The 14545-nt window shown below is 35.4% G+C and overlaps 2 protein-coding genes across 3 annotated transcripts in view; both read right to left on the bottom strand.

Moving 5' to 3' along the window:
• The window catches only part of LOC107758577 (integral membrane protein DGCR2/IDD-like), a 14143-nt gene extending 3924 nt beyond the window's left edge, over positions 1-10219 (bottom strand). The window contains exons 1-7 of the mRNA XM_016576350.1: positions 9870-10219; positions 6266-6298; positions 5876-5998; positions 2460-2670; positions 2307-2383; positions 762-944; positions 450-653 (exon numbers count right to left, since the gene is read on the bottom strand). Of these exons, the coding sequence (XP_016431836.1) occupies positions 450-653; positions 762-944; positions 2307-2383; positions 2460-2670; positions 5876-5998; positions 6266-6298; positions 9870-9945 (907 nt within the window). The 5' untranslated portion in view covers positions 9946-10219. The remainder of the gene's footprint in view (positions 1-449; positions 654-761; positions 945-2306; positions 2384-2459; positions 2671-5875; positions 5999-6265; positions 6299-9869) is intronic.
• Positions 10220-12217: 1998 nt separating this feature from the next.
• The window catches only part of LOC107758656 (protein DGCR14-like), an 8892-nt gene continuing 6564 nt past the window's right edge, over positions 12218-14545 (bottom strand). For both annotated transcript variants that reach the window (XM_016576452.1, XM_016576451.1), the window contains 4 exons: positions 13793-13902; positions 13479-13594; positions 12915-13239; positions 12218-12741 (listed from right to left, as the gene is read on the bottom strand). In XM_016576452.1, coding sequence (XP_016431938.1) covers positions 12951-13239; positions 13479-13594; positions 13793-13902 — 515 coding nt within the window. In that variant the 3' untranslated portion in view covers positions 12218-12741; positions 12915-12950. The remainder of the gene's footprint in view (positions 12742-12914; positions 13240-13478; positions 13595-13792; positions 13903-14545) is intronic.

Here is a 14545-nt window from a genome sequence, read left to right as displayed (position 1 = left end):
GCTCCGACGTCACAAGCCAAAAACTCCGGTTTCGCCGTCTACACGATAACACTGCAACCAGAGTTTTTGAAAATCTTCACCCTGGCAGGCGTTTTCAAAAATGTTCGGTTTCAGTGAACTGGTGCTGCGTGTGGACGAACGGCCTAACCGCGTAGAAAAAGCTGCGGTTTTAAAAATAACTGGGTTCGTGTGGACAGGGCCTTAATTTAGTCTATTAAAGTAATGATAGTTTGCCACTTCAAACAAATTATGAGATTCTAATTTTTAAAGTAAAATAAGGCAGAGTAGCTCCACCTAGTGGTGAGACTTGGGCACAAAAATGGGTGCAAAATTAAATATAGTGCACATTTAAAGATTTATCTTCATTTAAATACATATATGTCCCCTAATCTTCAGATGTAATACAGGGATTACATTCAAGAACAACTTTGAAGAGACTGTGACAGTACCGGGATCCAAGCATGTGAACTTGCAACACTCTTTAGGGTCCTTGCGGAAATGCTGGCAGCCCTGCGGACGCTCACACAGGGCGGCCACACACATCTCCGGCTCGCCGTCGTGGCACGTGCAGCTCAGACACGGGTCGTCCCCTTTAGGCGTGAAATAATAGCCCTCGTTCACCACGTTGTCTCTAATGTCCACACACGTTTGTCCTGGTGAAGAAACCGGTCAGATTGATATCAGTACATTAGTACTACCATGAATAAAACTCCAGAATGCTATCAAACAGGGTTCTTCTGTTAATACATCGCTGGACGTACTTCTCTTGCAGAGGAAGGGGAATTTTTTATAGCAGTTTTCGGCGTGCCAGCTGTGCAAGCCCCGCTCGTTCATGCTCTTGATCTGAAAGCGCTGCAGCTGGGCGCAGAACACGTTATCCTGGGTTGGGTTCGCCTTGCCCAAATTAGCCAGACCCTCCGGAGGCAAAAACACCTGCATGGACCCTGTGAGGAACAGACAGACGGATGAGGGAACAGTTTCAAACGCCCACAGATGTGAAAAAGAAATATAAAAATTGAAATGCATTTTCTTCAGAAGTTAATGAAACAGTTTATCCAAAAAAACTAATTTATCTGTCATTATTTACTCACCCTCATACGTCATTTGAAATCAGTGTTGTTATTTTGAACTGAAACTAGAGCTAAAACTATTAAAGATCATGTGTGTTCATTTTTACCTTAAACTTAATTTTTTTTTTTTTTAAATGTTGCCTTGGCAACTTTGTTGAAAATAAGTTACATTTGAAGTATTACAAGTACTAAAACAGAAATAATTTTTCAAAGCACAGTTATAATGAAAAAAAAAATGCAATTAAAAATAAATTAAAAAATGACAAAATTACTAAACCATAAACTAAAATGATAACTGAAAAATACAAAATTAAAAGGCAACTTACCTGAACTAAAATAAAATACAAATACTAGATGATAAAAAAGTTAAGTAGAAAGTTTTGTAAAAAATCTGAAATGTTGCTAACAGCAGTAAAATAAGTAAACTGAAGTAATACAATTATTAAAACTGAAATAAAAATAAAAATGAAAGTATATTAAAAGTACATAATATATTATTAAATATTAAATATATATATTTTTTTATTATTTTCAAATGTTAAAGGGGATAGCTGGCCAATCATAGCACACCTCGCTTTTTCAGACCGATGAGTTTTGTAAAAATCGACGCGTTTCAGAAAGGCGGGGCATAGAGGAGAAACAATAATGTACAGAATGTGGAAAATAATATGTTTTTTAAACTTTAAACCGCATAAACACATTTCATTACACCAAATACACAAAATAATGTTCTTTTTAGCAGCATCATATGACCCCTTTAATAAATACAAAACTGTTAATAAACTATAAAATATAAAGAAAATATAATAGAGAATTAAGTTTAAAATGAATTATTCACTGAAATCATGAGTGTTCATTACAGAAATAGTGAGGTTTGATCTTTTCAATGAATCAATTGATCCATTTCACAAAGCCAGTCTGAATGATTTTGTTCACTAATTAAAGTTCAACTCACTGATTCAATGATCCAGTAACAATTAACAGCCTACTGGACCATTTACTGTGAGTACCAACTTAAATTTGACTCTGTTCTTTACACTAAGTTATGGTAAGACTTCATAAGACTTGAAATATAGTAATAAAGTTAATAGGACTACTTTAACGGTATTTTATTTTGGCAAAGGTGCCGTTTAACAGCTGGGGTGCTCATTCATTACAATGAAAACAGACATTCTTCAAAATTTTTTTTTTTTTACTTTACTGTATTCCTTAAAATAATTTGAGATTAATACCAACCTTTATACGCCACTTCCCAGCGGCCCTCGAGCGAATGATTCTGGTTGGTAATCACATACTGATATCCCACCCAGAACCTGCAATGACACAGCGTTGAGAACTCAAAAGCGTGAAACCTCACCTCTTCCTCAGGAAACAGATTCACACACTCACTTGCACTGGTCCTTTCGCTCGCACACGTTCTCGTCGAAGTCCACCTCGATCTTGAGGATGAACTGCAGCTCTTCATTGGTGCCGAACGTCGCGAGGGAGCCGTTGACCTTCTGACAGGTTTCCACCGCCTGCCAGTAGTTCTCGCTCCTCAGGTAGACTTTATAACAGCTGGCTGTCTTTTCATAGTGGTGCCAGCCGCTCGGACACTTCCCTGTGTTTAGAAATAGAAATATAATTATTTAAATGTTATTTTTAAAATTCATTTTAAAATATCATAATTGAACCATAATGGGCATTTTAACACTATTTATTTCTTCCATCACCCTACTGTTGTGTTCAATTATATTCATTCCATATAAATATAGTATATAATACAAATATAGATATATAGTCTACAATTTAGAAGTTTGGGGTAGAGTTTCTCATGCTCACCATGCCTGCATTAATTATATATATATATATATATATACAGTAATATTGTGAAAAATAAATATTTTCTATTTTAATATATTTAAAAATGTAATTTATTCCCGTGAAATTTTTTTTAAATTTCAGCATCATTACTCCATTACATCATTAAGTCTTCAGTGTCACATGATCCTTCAGAAATCATTCTAATATGCTGGTTTAATGCTCAAGAAACATTTCTTATTATTATCAATGTTTTGTTTTAACTGCCTAATGTTGCCTATGACTACAGGGTAGGTCATCGGATATTTTCGCCCTCATCCTCACTTTATCCACACTGCCCAATGTAAAATCTGTGCCCTGAACCAAAAGCAGTTGAGTATCACTGGTGTAGGCTGTGTAAGTTAAACAACATGCTTTCGAGGAAATCATGACGCTAAAACCCTAATCCACAGCAAACGGAAGGGAACGGAGTGGCAGCAGGTCTGCTAACATGAAACAGAGTTTCTAAGAATCTTATTAAACCTCTTCCTCATTTCCTGAGAGAAGGAGCACTAAATCCGACAACCAAACAAGAATTAAAGTTAAGACTGCAGATCCGTCAAGAAATGCGCCAACACCTCCTGAGAACATGGGCTCGATTACAGCGATGTCAGAAAAGGGCAGAGAGCACGTAACCCTGCAGTGTTCTCTGTCTAATAATGATTACAGCTTCAGTCAACATGGCAGGGGTTGGACAAGAGTTCAGCGGACACTAGTTCCAGGTAATATAGATATTAAAAATTATATATTTTTTTAGACTTTTGATGACATCTAATCTTGATAAATGAGTACGTGCTCTGAAATTGCTTAAAATGTTTTTTTTTTAAACAAACAGCCATTGAACAAATGCTCCACAACATGTAATGCAAGAATTAAAATAGTTCAAAAACAATAACAAGAACTATCAAAAAGCAAAAACGAATATAAATGAAAAAAGCACATAAAATTACTCAAATGAAAACTAAAGATAAAATGAAAAAATAAATACATAAAAGCGAATTCAAAATATTAATAAATACTACAATAAAAAAACTTCTTAGTTCTCATTTTATAATAATAATGAGATGGACTGTATGCGTTTTAATATTTTAATATAATAATAGAGTAAAAATGTTACTACTACTAGTACAGGTACTACTAATAATTATTATAGTTTTAAAATATTTTCACAACAAAACAGAAACAACTAAATTATTATTAATAATTTATTAATTATTATTATTGTTTCAATATTATTTTATTTATACTGTATATTTACACTTTGAACTGTTTTAAAAATATGAATCAAAGTAAGTTCATTTTTGCTACTGAACTGAAGTTTACTTCAGAGACACTATTAAAACATTAAAAAAATGTTTATAACAGTGTAAAATGGCTTTAGTTCAAATTAATGACTTTATTCAACTTATCGCACATTTAACGTATTTTCAACACATCAGCCCTACTGGACGATGCAGAAGAAATATGAAATGGCACCTTGCCAAAATGTATAGCATTTTATCTCCTGCTACTGAAAGTGTCACTGAAACGTTTACGAGACTGCGAAGCCCATCATAAATCAGAGGAAGCGATATGAACACCAATCACCTGATAAAAACCGGCAAGATTAAAATCAATAAACAAACACTCAAATAACCCCAAAATGTCCCAGTCTATGGGTTTACATAGGCTACAACTGCTTTCTGATTATCTGGCAACACCACCAATACAAAGCACTAATCTTCAGCGTTTATGGGTTATTTTGTCCTGCTCGGGGTGTGACTCTGATCAGCAGTGCTTGAAGGAGCTACGAGACACAGATCACATGCTCAGCAAATCCGCTCTGTAATTCCTGTTATCCCATCCAAGAATCAGCCTCTGAGCACCGTCTCTCACTCCGGGGTTAAGACACAGAAACCACAGCACACGGGCAAAACAAACCAAAACCCAGGGTGACTGCCAAGCACTGGCAAAATGACAGGACAAAACCCAATAAGTCGGAAGTGAAAGCGTTCCTCGTGCGGTCATAAGCATGAGTGTGTTTTTACAGTGCATTGCACAAGAATGTATGCGAGTGTGTGTGAACTTACTAGTAGGGTTGGGTACCGAACTCGGTACTTTTAAGGGTACCGACCGAATTGCGTCGGTTCTACCGAGTACCAATTCACGTTAAATCAATCAGTGCCAAATTTTGGTACCCGAGAAGAACGCATCTGGGCGCATATGCTAGAGAGAGAAAGAGAAAACCTGTGACGTGAGGTCACCCCTGCAACTCGTTCAAACAACACACAGGGCAAGCCGAAATGTTGTGAAGTGTGGTTACATTTCTAGGGCCATATGGTTTCTGCGAAAACGCGGACGGAATCGTGGAGTCCATTCATAAAAACGTAATTTACTCTATAGCGCGGAATGCCACGGAATTCGTAAATTTTGGACAAATGCATCAAAAGTAGCCACTGCCACTTAATTCGAATCGCGATATGAACTAGTGTCTGTGAATATTAAAATGCAAAAAGACGGTTTATATATGAATCCTGCATGTTCCGCTTGCCTCTGTATTTATGAATGGCGGAAATGTGGTTTTGTTTACTACACAAATACTGAAGCACACGTGACGCTCGCGGTGATTTTCGGCCTCTGCTTCTCACTATTCACTATTATGTTTCATTTGAGAAAACTAGCATCATCATACTGTATACACACAGTAGCTTCATGGCAACCTGTCAAAATAAAAGTACGCTTTAACATGTAACAGAAATATATTACTCTTGTATTACTTTTGTACAGTATAATGTACAAAAAAGTGTGTAGGGCCCTATTGTTCAAAATGTTGAAATTGAGACTTTTGGACTTATTTTTTCCACTGAAATAAATGTTTTTGTAATTACACAGAGAGTAAAGTACCGGAAAAAGGTACCGTTGGGTACCGGCACCGAAATTCAGGTACCATACCGGTTAAAATGTGAACGGTACCCAACCCTACTTACTAGGGCAATCTATCTCATCGCTTTTGTCCTCACAGGCCGTCCATCCATCACACTGCCAGGACAGAGGGATGCACTGCATTTTTCCGCTCCGGCAGGCAAACTGGCCAGGATTGCAGCGCAGGTCTGAAACACAGACAATACACTGAGCCAAACTAATCTGGAAAGAGAAAACTGCAGCAGACTCCATTATGTGTGATTACAAACAATCATGATTTATGATGCAACAGGAAAAGTCTCCAAATTTAGATGAAGAGCTGTTCGACGTCATCAGGGACACCAGTGTCAATGTCAGGCTTAGCCAAATAAGACTCAAACAGGGTCAACGTGTCAAACCGAACCAGCAGGAAACGCTCAAGATAATTTGTAAGAATTCAAAGCATCGCAGCTTACCTGACAACAGTCTGGCCAGAGCGAGCCGTGGACCTGCGGGGGAGAGAGAGGGAGATTTAGTGATTCCAGCTATATAACATTACCTAATCTCTTAAAGGCTCAAGAGACAGTCTGTCTCCTGGTTAGCAGGGTATCAATAACAATAGATAGTACTGACACATCCCCAAATTGCAAACAAAAGTCAATTCAAGTGACCAGAAGGCTCTTTATTTTGCATTTAGAAAGCATTTATATTTTTTCAAATGCGAGCCCGGCAAATGTAAAATTATATTTTACTATTTTAGGATAAATAAGATGTAGACAAAACACAAATTCTTAGTAACGCTGAGGGAAAAAATGTATAATAATAAATAAATCATAAAAAATTATAAATATACTATGCTATATTACGTTATATTCTTTTAAATGCGTATAAAATAAATCACATAGGAAAAACTTGAGAACTTAAGATTAAAATTGGCATTAAACCACAAAAAGTCAATTTAATAACTATATATAATTTATTTGATTTATATACATTACATTAATTATAAAACAAATACTAATAATTACATAATTTATCACATTTATATTATTCCTTATATTAAATAAACGTATATTTACTACTACTACTACTATTAATAATACTTTTATATTTAGATTTATTATAATGTAATAAATTATATAATTTATTACATAATTACACAATTTATTATATTACATGTACATTATCATTATTACTGATATAAATGTATTTTTACATTTAATTTAAATTTAATTAATTACCTTTGCCCATATGTGTGTGTGTGTGGTCCAGATTTTCCCTATGCTGGATAGTAAAAACTTTTTTTTGACATTTTTTACATTGTGGAGACAAAATTTATGTCCTCATGAGCAAAACAGTTTCTAAATCATGCTGTTGTTGTTTTTTTAATGTAAAAATGTAAAAACGCAGAATGTTTTATAGTTTGTACAATATGAAAATCATTATGTCTATGGACAGTCGTCACAAAATGCAAAAACCCAATATGTGTGTGCATCATTTTATACATACTTAAAAGCCATCTAATATTATAAATAAAATAATTTCTGTTATCTGATGTTAGCAAACACCCAATTAGCTTGATCCTCCAATCCACTAAACAATCTCTTGAGACAACGAAGCAACCTACAGACAAACATTTTTAAAAAGAGCTTCTCTTCTTGGGACGTCCAGACATTCAGACCTTCAATCAATCACATGTCTAACCCTTGAGTCTAAAGTCATCCTAAAACAAACACAGCAACACTGAGATGCCTTCAGAAGACCAGTGTGTTCTCTACTATGGATGCAATACTAGAACCAGATCTGCACCACATTCACCGCTGCAGACAGTAAGACCATTGTGAACAGGTGAACACTTCTCCATGTGCCCATAAGTTCCAGTGATCACCAAAATAGTACCAATAACCCATTTGGGTAGTTGACAAATAGATAAAAACTAAGATTTTAAGTTAAAATGTAGGTATAAAGGAAAATAATCGTCGACTGTCCTACTTTGAGTAGTTTGAACGTGTTTTGCACATGCACCACTTCAAGTTTGTTATGCATTAAAAAGTCTTCTGGGTCAGAAGTAAAGATATGCAAAAGTCTCCTTTAATGTTAACATCACAGTGATCATGTGTAATATTATGCACTTTTAACAAGAGCACACACTGAGATTAAACACCAGCTGTGGGTTTATTTGATGAGATTCAACATGGAGACAGGCCAACCCATCCTGCCGTCAAAACAAGTGCACATAACCTGGGCTTCGCTTCCCCATGGAAATTAAACACAGAAAAGCACATCACAGGCCATTAACCTAAATACTGTCCTATTTATTTGATCCACTGGGTTTCCATGCATCACCTTGCAAACCTCCCGTCTAACAGAGGAATATCAGAACAGACACCAGCAGAACGCTGCTGCTCTGATGTTTCCCTGTCCTGAGCGTTCTGCTTGATCGGTCTGCTCCTGTATTGAACTGTGGCTTACCAGAAACATTAGATTGACTGCAAATGGTTGGCATGTATGGCAAGTTGTTTAAACATTTATTCCTTACAACTTACAAGCATCTATTTTAATGCAATTGTATTTTTCATTACTAGAAATCCAGAGGTGACCAGTAACTTTAGATTTTCATCAACTAGAATCGTTCAGTTCCACTAGCAACCATTCATTACATACTAGTATTTTTTTCATTGCTACTAGTCACTATCCCAACAGTCACAAGTAACATTTACAATGCTACTAGTAACGACTTGCAAATGTTGTCATTTATTGTATGGGAGTCTGTGAGCATACCAACTATTCACTTCCAACTAGTCTTCTAATAGTTACTATAATTATACTTATTTCAGTTTTAATATAGTGCTTATTTAGGGGGTGTTTACACAACACCTTTTTCAACTAAAACAGATTTTTTTATGTGTCTTGGCTGTTCATTTACATGACAACGGCGTTTTGTGGTCCTGAAAATGCAAACTTTTGAAAACAGGTTTCTGATATTGTTACTGTCTCCATGTAAACTACAAAAATGCAAATTTGTGAAAAAGTGACATCATGCTCATACATTTTACAGGTTTACATATCCGTGCAGGCGTATAGTGTTTCTTTACAACTAGTGGCCTGGCATGCATAATACAGCATTTTTAGTAGTTTTTTTCTGGATCTGTGTTTTGACTATTTTTCCAAAGGTATTTAAAAAAAAAGTTTTGTTACGGAGTATGTAGTACATGTAGTTAAAGAGAGTAGGGAGACTGATCATTAGCAGTTCTTTATGGAAGTGGGCGATTATTTTAGCACCATTTGTTTCTCTGATTGGTGCTGATTTCTTTGCAGAATCATGAATCATGTAGTTTTTCCACAAGGAATTCCTCCGTTAAACTTGATTCTTTTAAAACAAGTTGAAATAATTTGGGCTGATGGCTTCAGCAAAAGCATATTCCATCACTAAACAACGTCGTAGCTCACAGTATGTTTGCTAAGGTTTTTAAATTATCGCTAAAAATCAGTTTCCCTATTGAGAAAATGACTGGGATTTTTACTTCAGTTGCGCACCACTGGAATAGATATCCATAAAATACTAGGACTAGTAAAACTGGAAAAGGTATCAGCAATAACTTGTGCACTAATTGGAATTAAATAATTGAGTTCACCAGAGATGGCAAAATTTGCAATTTGTTACAAGTAACAACGGAATAGATAGTTGGTATAGTGACTAGAAGTAAGGGAATACGTAAATAAGTAATGAATAACAAACATATACCATGTAGTTTTAAGGAATAAATGTTAAGCCAGCTTGCCACATGGTATGTAATACAAAAGGCTTAAAGCTAGTAACATAAATAGATACTGTTGTTTTCAGGATTTAATATTAAAACAGCTTGCCATATGGAATGCAATAAAAGCGTAAAGCTTAAGAAATATTGCAAGGCAATAACAAATTGATAATATAGCGCTAGTTAAAGGCCCTAATGGCCTGCGAAAGAGCCTCTGCAGATCAGCGCCTGTACATCCCCCTCATGACCGAATACAAGCAGAGCTGCAAGCCTTTACCAGCCCAGACTGCAGCAAATGCATTGATTAAAGCAACACCTTTACCTGTCCGTGACGGATCTGTTATTGTCAGAATGAAGAGGAGAAGCACAAAACCACCGCTGTCAGCCTTCGGCAACATTTATCCTCCATTCATAGTATCTTACACCGGAGAAAATGTGCGAGAGAAAATGCAGTTAAAGCAGCAGCCGCCGATGTGGAGAAATAAATCACAACGAACAGCAGATTCCGCGTGCTGTGTATATTCCGTCGATCAGAAATAAGCTTCGGTACTCGGATGTGTTGATTTCAGTTGGCTAGGGTCGGGATATAGTGTCATATTCCATGGCTGTTTCCTCTGGCTTCCAACGGGCTTAGGACGGATATAAAACAAGATGGCTCCGCCACCGTCCCATCAAAACAATCCCAACCATGTTCCCCAGCCCACAGACGGGAGGAGGCGCTTAATCAACTCCTCATAATAATACATGCATGACATTGCCTTCATGTCTCACTGTTCACACGGATGTTTCATGGAATATTACACTCTGGCAAGCAAGTGTTTTAAGCGCATTTGTTTTATTGCAGCCAGTCACATGACTAGGATAAGAAATATAGTTAGCACTATAGGGCCTAAAAACCCTGTACATTCATTCATATAGGCTACTGTTCAAAAGTTTGCGACCAGTACATTTAAAAAAAAAAGAATGAATACTTTTATTTAACATGAAATTGCTCAAAAGTGAAACTAAATACATTTATAATGTTCCCTTTCTTTTCTACTTCAAAATATGCTGTTCTTTTGAACTTTCTATTCATAAAAAAAAAAAAAACTGAAAAAACAATATCGCTGTTTTCAAAAAAAAAAAAAAAAATATTCAGCAGCGCATCTGTTTTCAACATTGATAACAAATGTTTCATGAACACCAAATCAGCACATTACTATCTTTGTTGTATTTTTGATCAAATAAATGCAGCCTTGGTGAACATAAGAGACTTTCAAAATACTTACAAAAAAAATAAAAAATCTTACCAACCCCAAAAAAGATACAAATGAAATGAACAATTTAGCCACTAGACTTTTCAAAGTTGTAAATAAAACACAGATTACTGAAATGCATTTTTACGAGAAAATACTACTCAAGTTTTTCAAAATTTCATGTTTAATTCAATGTGTTCCTTGCCGTTTCTTTGTAATTATATGTAAATATTACTTACAATTTCTAAGTGAAAACTGTTTCAAAGTAATTCCTACACCTTTTTCAGTGTAACATATTGCAACAAAAAAGCTATTCAATTCATTTAACACAAACTGAGGAAAGCTTGTTGTCACACTATATGTGGTAAATTGTCACAGTGGAAACCTGCATTAAATTGTCAATTAACTTTAGTCTTTACAACTTTACAGATCTTCTTTATGCACCAAGAGCTTGTAACACTCCAAAGAGAAAGGAAAAAATGAAATCGCATCATATGACCCCTTTAAGTTTACATGGCTGTTTTCTCTGTCCCCCGCTGAAACGCTTTATACTGAAACACTTATTTATAGTAAAAAATACAGTGTCCGTGTCCAAAGTCTGAAATAGTGGTTGACCGATATTTTTACAAAGAAAAAAGAAAAAGCAAGTAATTACTGAAGCCATTAGTGCAAATAGTAATCACGCGCACCTGAGGTGACGATCTCAACACTGTCAAAATAAAAGTCCCATGCATTGTCAAAATAAAACACAAAAACGTAATGGCCAATGCCGAAAATTAAAAACTCCCAAATGACAACCAAAATAATTGGCTTGCCAATATATCAGTCAACCACCAGTCTGAAACCACACTGAAAATCTGGGATCTAATTTAAATGTTCAAATAAAGTTTTGGAATTCTGAAAATAAAATATAGAAAATTAAGGTTTGAAATGATACAAAATATGTAAGACATTAACATATTAATATATTTTGTGGTTGATCATCAATAAATGGAGGATGACCCAAATAATAAGACATATGAAAAGTCATGTTAATTTTACAATTCAACTTTTCACTTAAATTGTTATCCTGATAATAAAATTTAAATACGTACATTTTCCATTTTCTCTAGTCTAATCAGCATTTTTAATTACAAATAATAAAAAATGTTGTTTAACCTAGACAAAAAAAGTGTGAAATACAAACATATTTTACAATTTCAGACATCTTTTCTTTACCTTGCGAGGTTTTCAGTGACTTTGCGCAGCGCCTCCTATTTCTAAGTGAAAACTGTTTCAAAGTAATTCCTACACCTTTTTCAGTGTAACATATTGCAACAAAAAAGCTATTCAATTCATTTAACACAAACTGAGGAAAGCTTGTTGTCACACTATATGTGGTAAATTGTCACAGTGGAAACCTGCATTAAATTGTCAATTATGTTTTTTTTTTTTATTTAAACAGTAAAACAAATATGAAACACTTATGTGTTGTTTTGGCCAACATGGATTATCTACAATTGCATCATATACAACATGTGACTGAAAAACAGATATTACAAAAACAATGTTCAAACTTATTTTCAAGAAAAGAATTTAGAGAGTCTGTCCCAGCATTATATGTGTTAGTCCAGTCTTAATGACAAAAAAGACATTAATTCCTTTCTTCTGTCAAACCCTGCAATCATAGATTGTGTTAGTGTAAGTTCACTAAAAGAGTGTTTGCACATATGCAACCTAAAGATGGATTCAACAAGTGAATCATGTAAAACATGGAGGGTGAAATAATTCACACAAATCTGTAGAACCCTTTTTATTGTGCCCCTGAGATCTTGAAAGATGTCTTCAACATCATAAAAGATCCTAAACCTTCAGGAGGACTGAATCAGTTTTGTTCAAAACAAATCAAGACTAGGAAAGAACTGAATGGACCAAGTGATTCACCTGATTGAATCAGTTGATGTCAATGATGCTGAAAAACTGAATATATATACTAGCTACAAAATCCAATCAAATCTTTACAAACTGTAGGTGTAAGTTGCAGACTTTTTTTCCTTATAGAATGAAGTCCAAGAAAAAGATGATTCATTCAGTTTCACAGTTTTAAAAAAGGAAAAAAAAAAAAATGCAATTAAAAAAAACAACAATAAATATTTGACCCTGCCCATGTTAGAGTTTTTGTTCGGTCTTTAGATTCCGAAGTAATCCGCGGCTTTCCTCCTCTTGGGCAGCTGGAGGAGGTTGTCTGTGATGGAGGCCGGGTCCTGTGTGGCTGGTGTTCTGGTTTTTCCGGGAGTTGGTGTGATGGAGGAAGTGGCTGGACCTCCGAGAGGAGTCTTAGAGCCCATGCCCCTGTGCGCAGGTGACGGGGTGTAGCTCGCCCTCAGGGCTTTATCTGTGTATTTGCTGGAGGATCTGTTTACTAGACGCTGAAGGGCAGGAGACAGCGCTGCGGGACTCAGTCCCTTCGGAGTGAGGCTGCAATACATATAAAGAATAATTTAGTACACATCATAAATGCAGTTTTGAATATCGCTTTGAAAATAAAGGGGGATCTTTTGGCCATAGTTTCTCTTTTTTAAAGGGGTCATATGATGCTGCTAAAAAGAACATTATTTTGCATTTTTAATTACAAATAATAAAAAATGTTGTTTAACCTAGACAAAAAAAGTGTGAAATACAAACATATTTTACAATTTCAGACATCTTTTCTTTACCTTGCGAGGTTTTCAGTGACTTTGCGCAGCGCCTCCTGTTTCTTAGCTCTGTTTTTTGCCGCAGCCTCATTGGCCATTTTCAGTCCCAACCGCTCTCTTCTCCCAGGCTCTGGAATCTGGAAAACATCCATAAAAACAACCATTCGTTATTTTTATTCAAATATTGGACAATAAATGTAACAGTGCACACTGCCATCTAACACACATTGATTTTTTTCTGATTATATAAAATTGGGTATCAATAAAACTAAAATATTCTTTTTATATATGCAAGTGAAAAAAACAGTGACATTCTAATCAGAAATGAACTGGACCTTGAACGATGGACCGTGACTTCTCTCCACAAGTGGCGAATCCGAGCCATCCAGGCGAAACGGAGTGCTTTCAATCTCACCCCACGTCATCAGAGGAGACTCTGCAACACCTTCAAAACGAACAAGCCATTCAGGCAAACATGACACAAGTACTTTTATAAGTTTTCAAAAACTTTATGCTCTTCTGTTTCTAAAAAAAAAAACATTCTGATGTTAAAGCCTTTGAATAAATACTTATGTTTGCATATAAATTCCCATCCAATATATGCAATAAGCATTGTGCTTTGGTACTTATAATATGAAACAAAGTCTCAGATTTCAAATTATGTCCATTGTATTGCAGTGTTTAAACAATAAATGCAGTTTTGGTGCTGTTTGATGTGAAGTGACAGATCGCTGTAGCGCCTCAGTTCAACAGACGCGGCAGCGCGAGGCGCACGTGAACTGATGTCCTCCACATTAATACCAGTTTCAGCACAAAATAAACATGGCTAAACATCCGAAAATTAGTGTTTCAGCCGTGCAAAGACGTCAATATAACAGCTTGTAAACAATGTCACGTAACGTCACATTTACCCTCGAGAAAAACATATTTGGTGACCATAAAAAATGACCATGAAAAATAAACTGTAGAGAGGGGCATTTTGCTAAATATATGCACCATATAACATTTTCATTATAATTTGTACTGTTCTTCAATGTTTTAATTTATGTTTGAATAAATCCATCAAATTTTTGACAGCCACATTTAAA

This window comes from Sinocyclocheilus rhinocerous, unplaced genomic scaffold (genome assembly GCF_001515625.1).
Source record: "Sinocyclocheilus rhinocerous isolate Xijiao unplaced genomic scaffold, SAMN03320098_v1.1 scaffold623, whole genome shotgun sequence".
NCBI classification, from domain to species: domain Eukaryota; kingdom Metazoa; phylum Chordata; class Actinopteri; order Cypriniformes; family Cyprinidae; genus Sinocyclocheilus; species Sinocyclocheilus rhinocerous.
The sequence above is the reverse complement of the archived record's forward strand: the minus strand, read 5'-3'. Positions and strand labels throughout refer to the sequence as shown.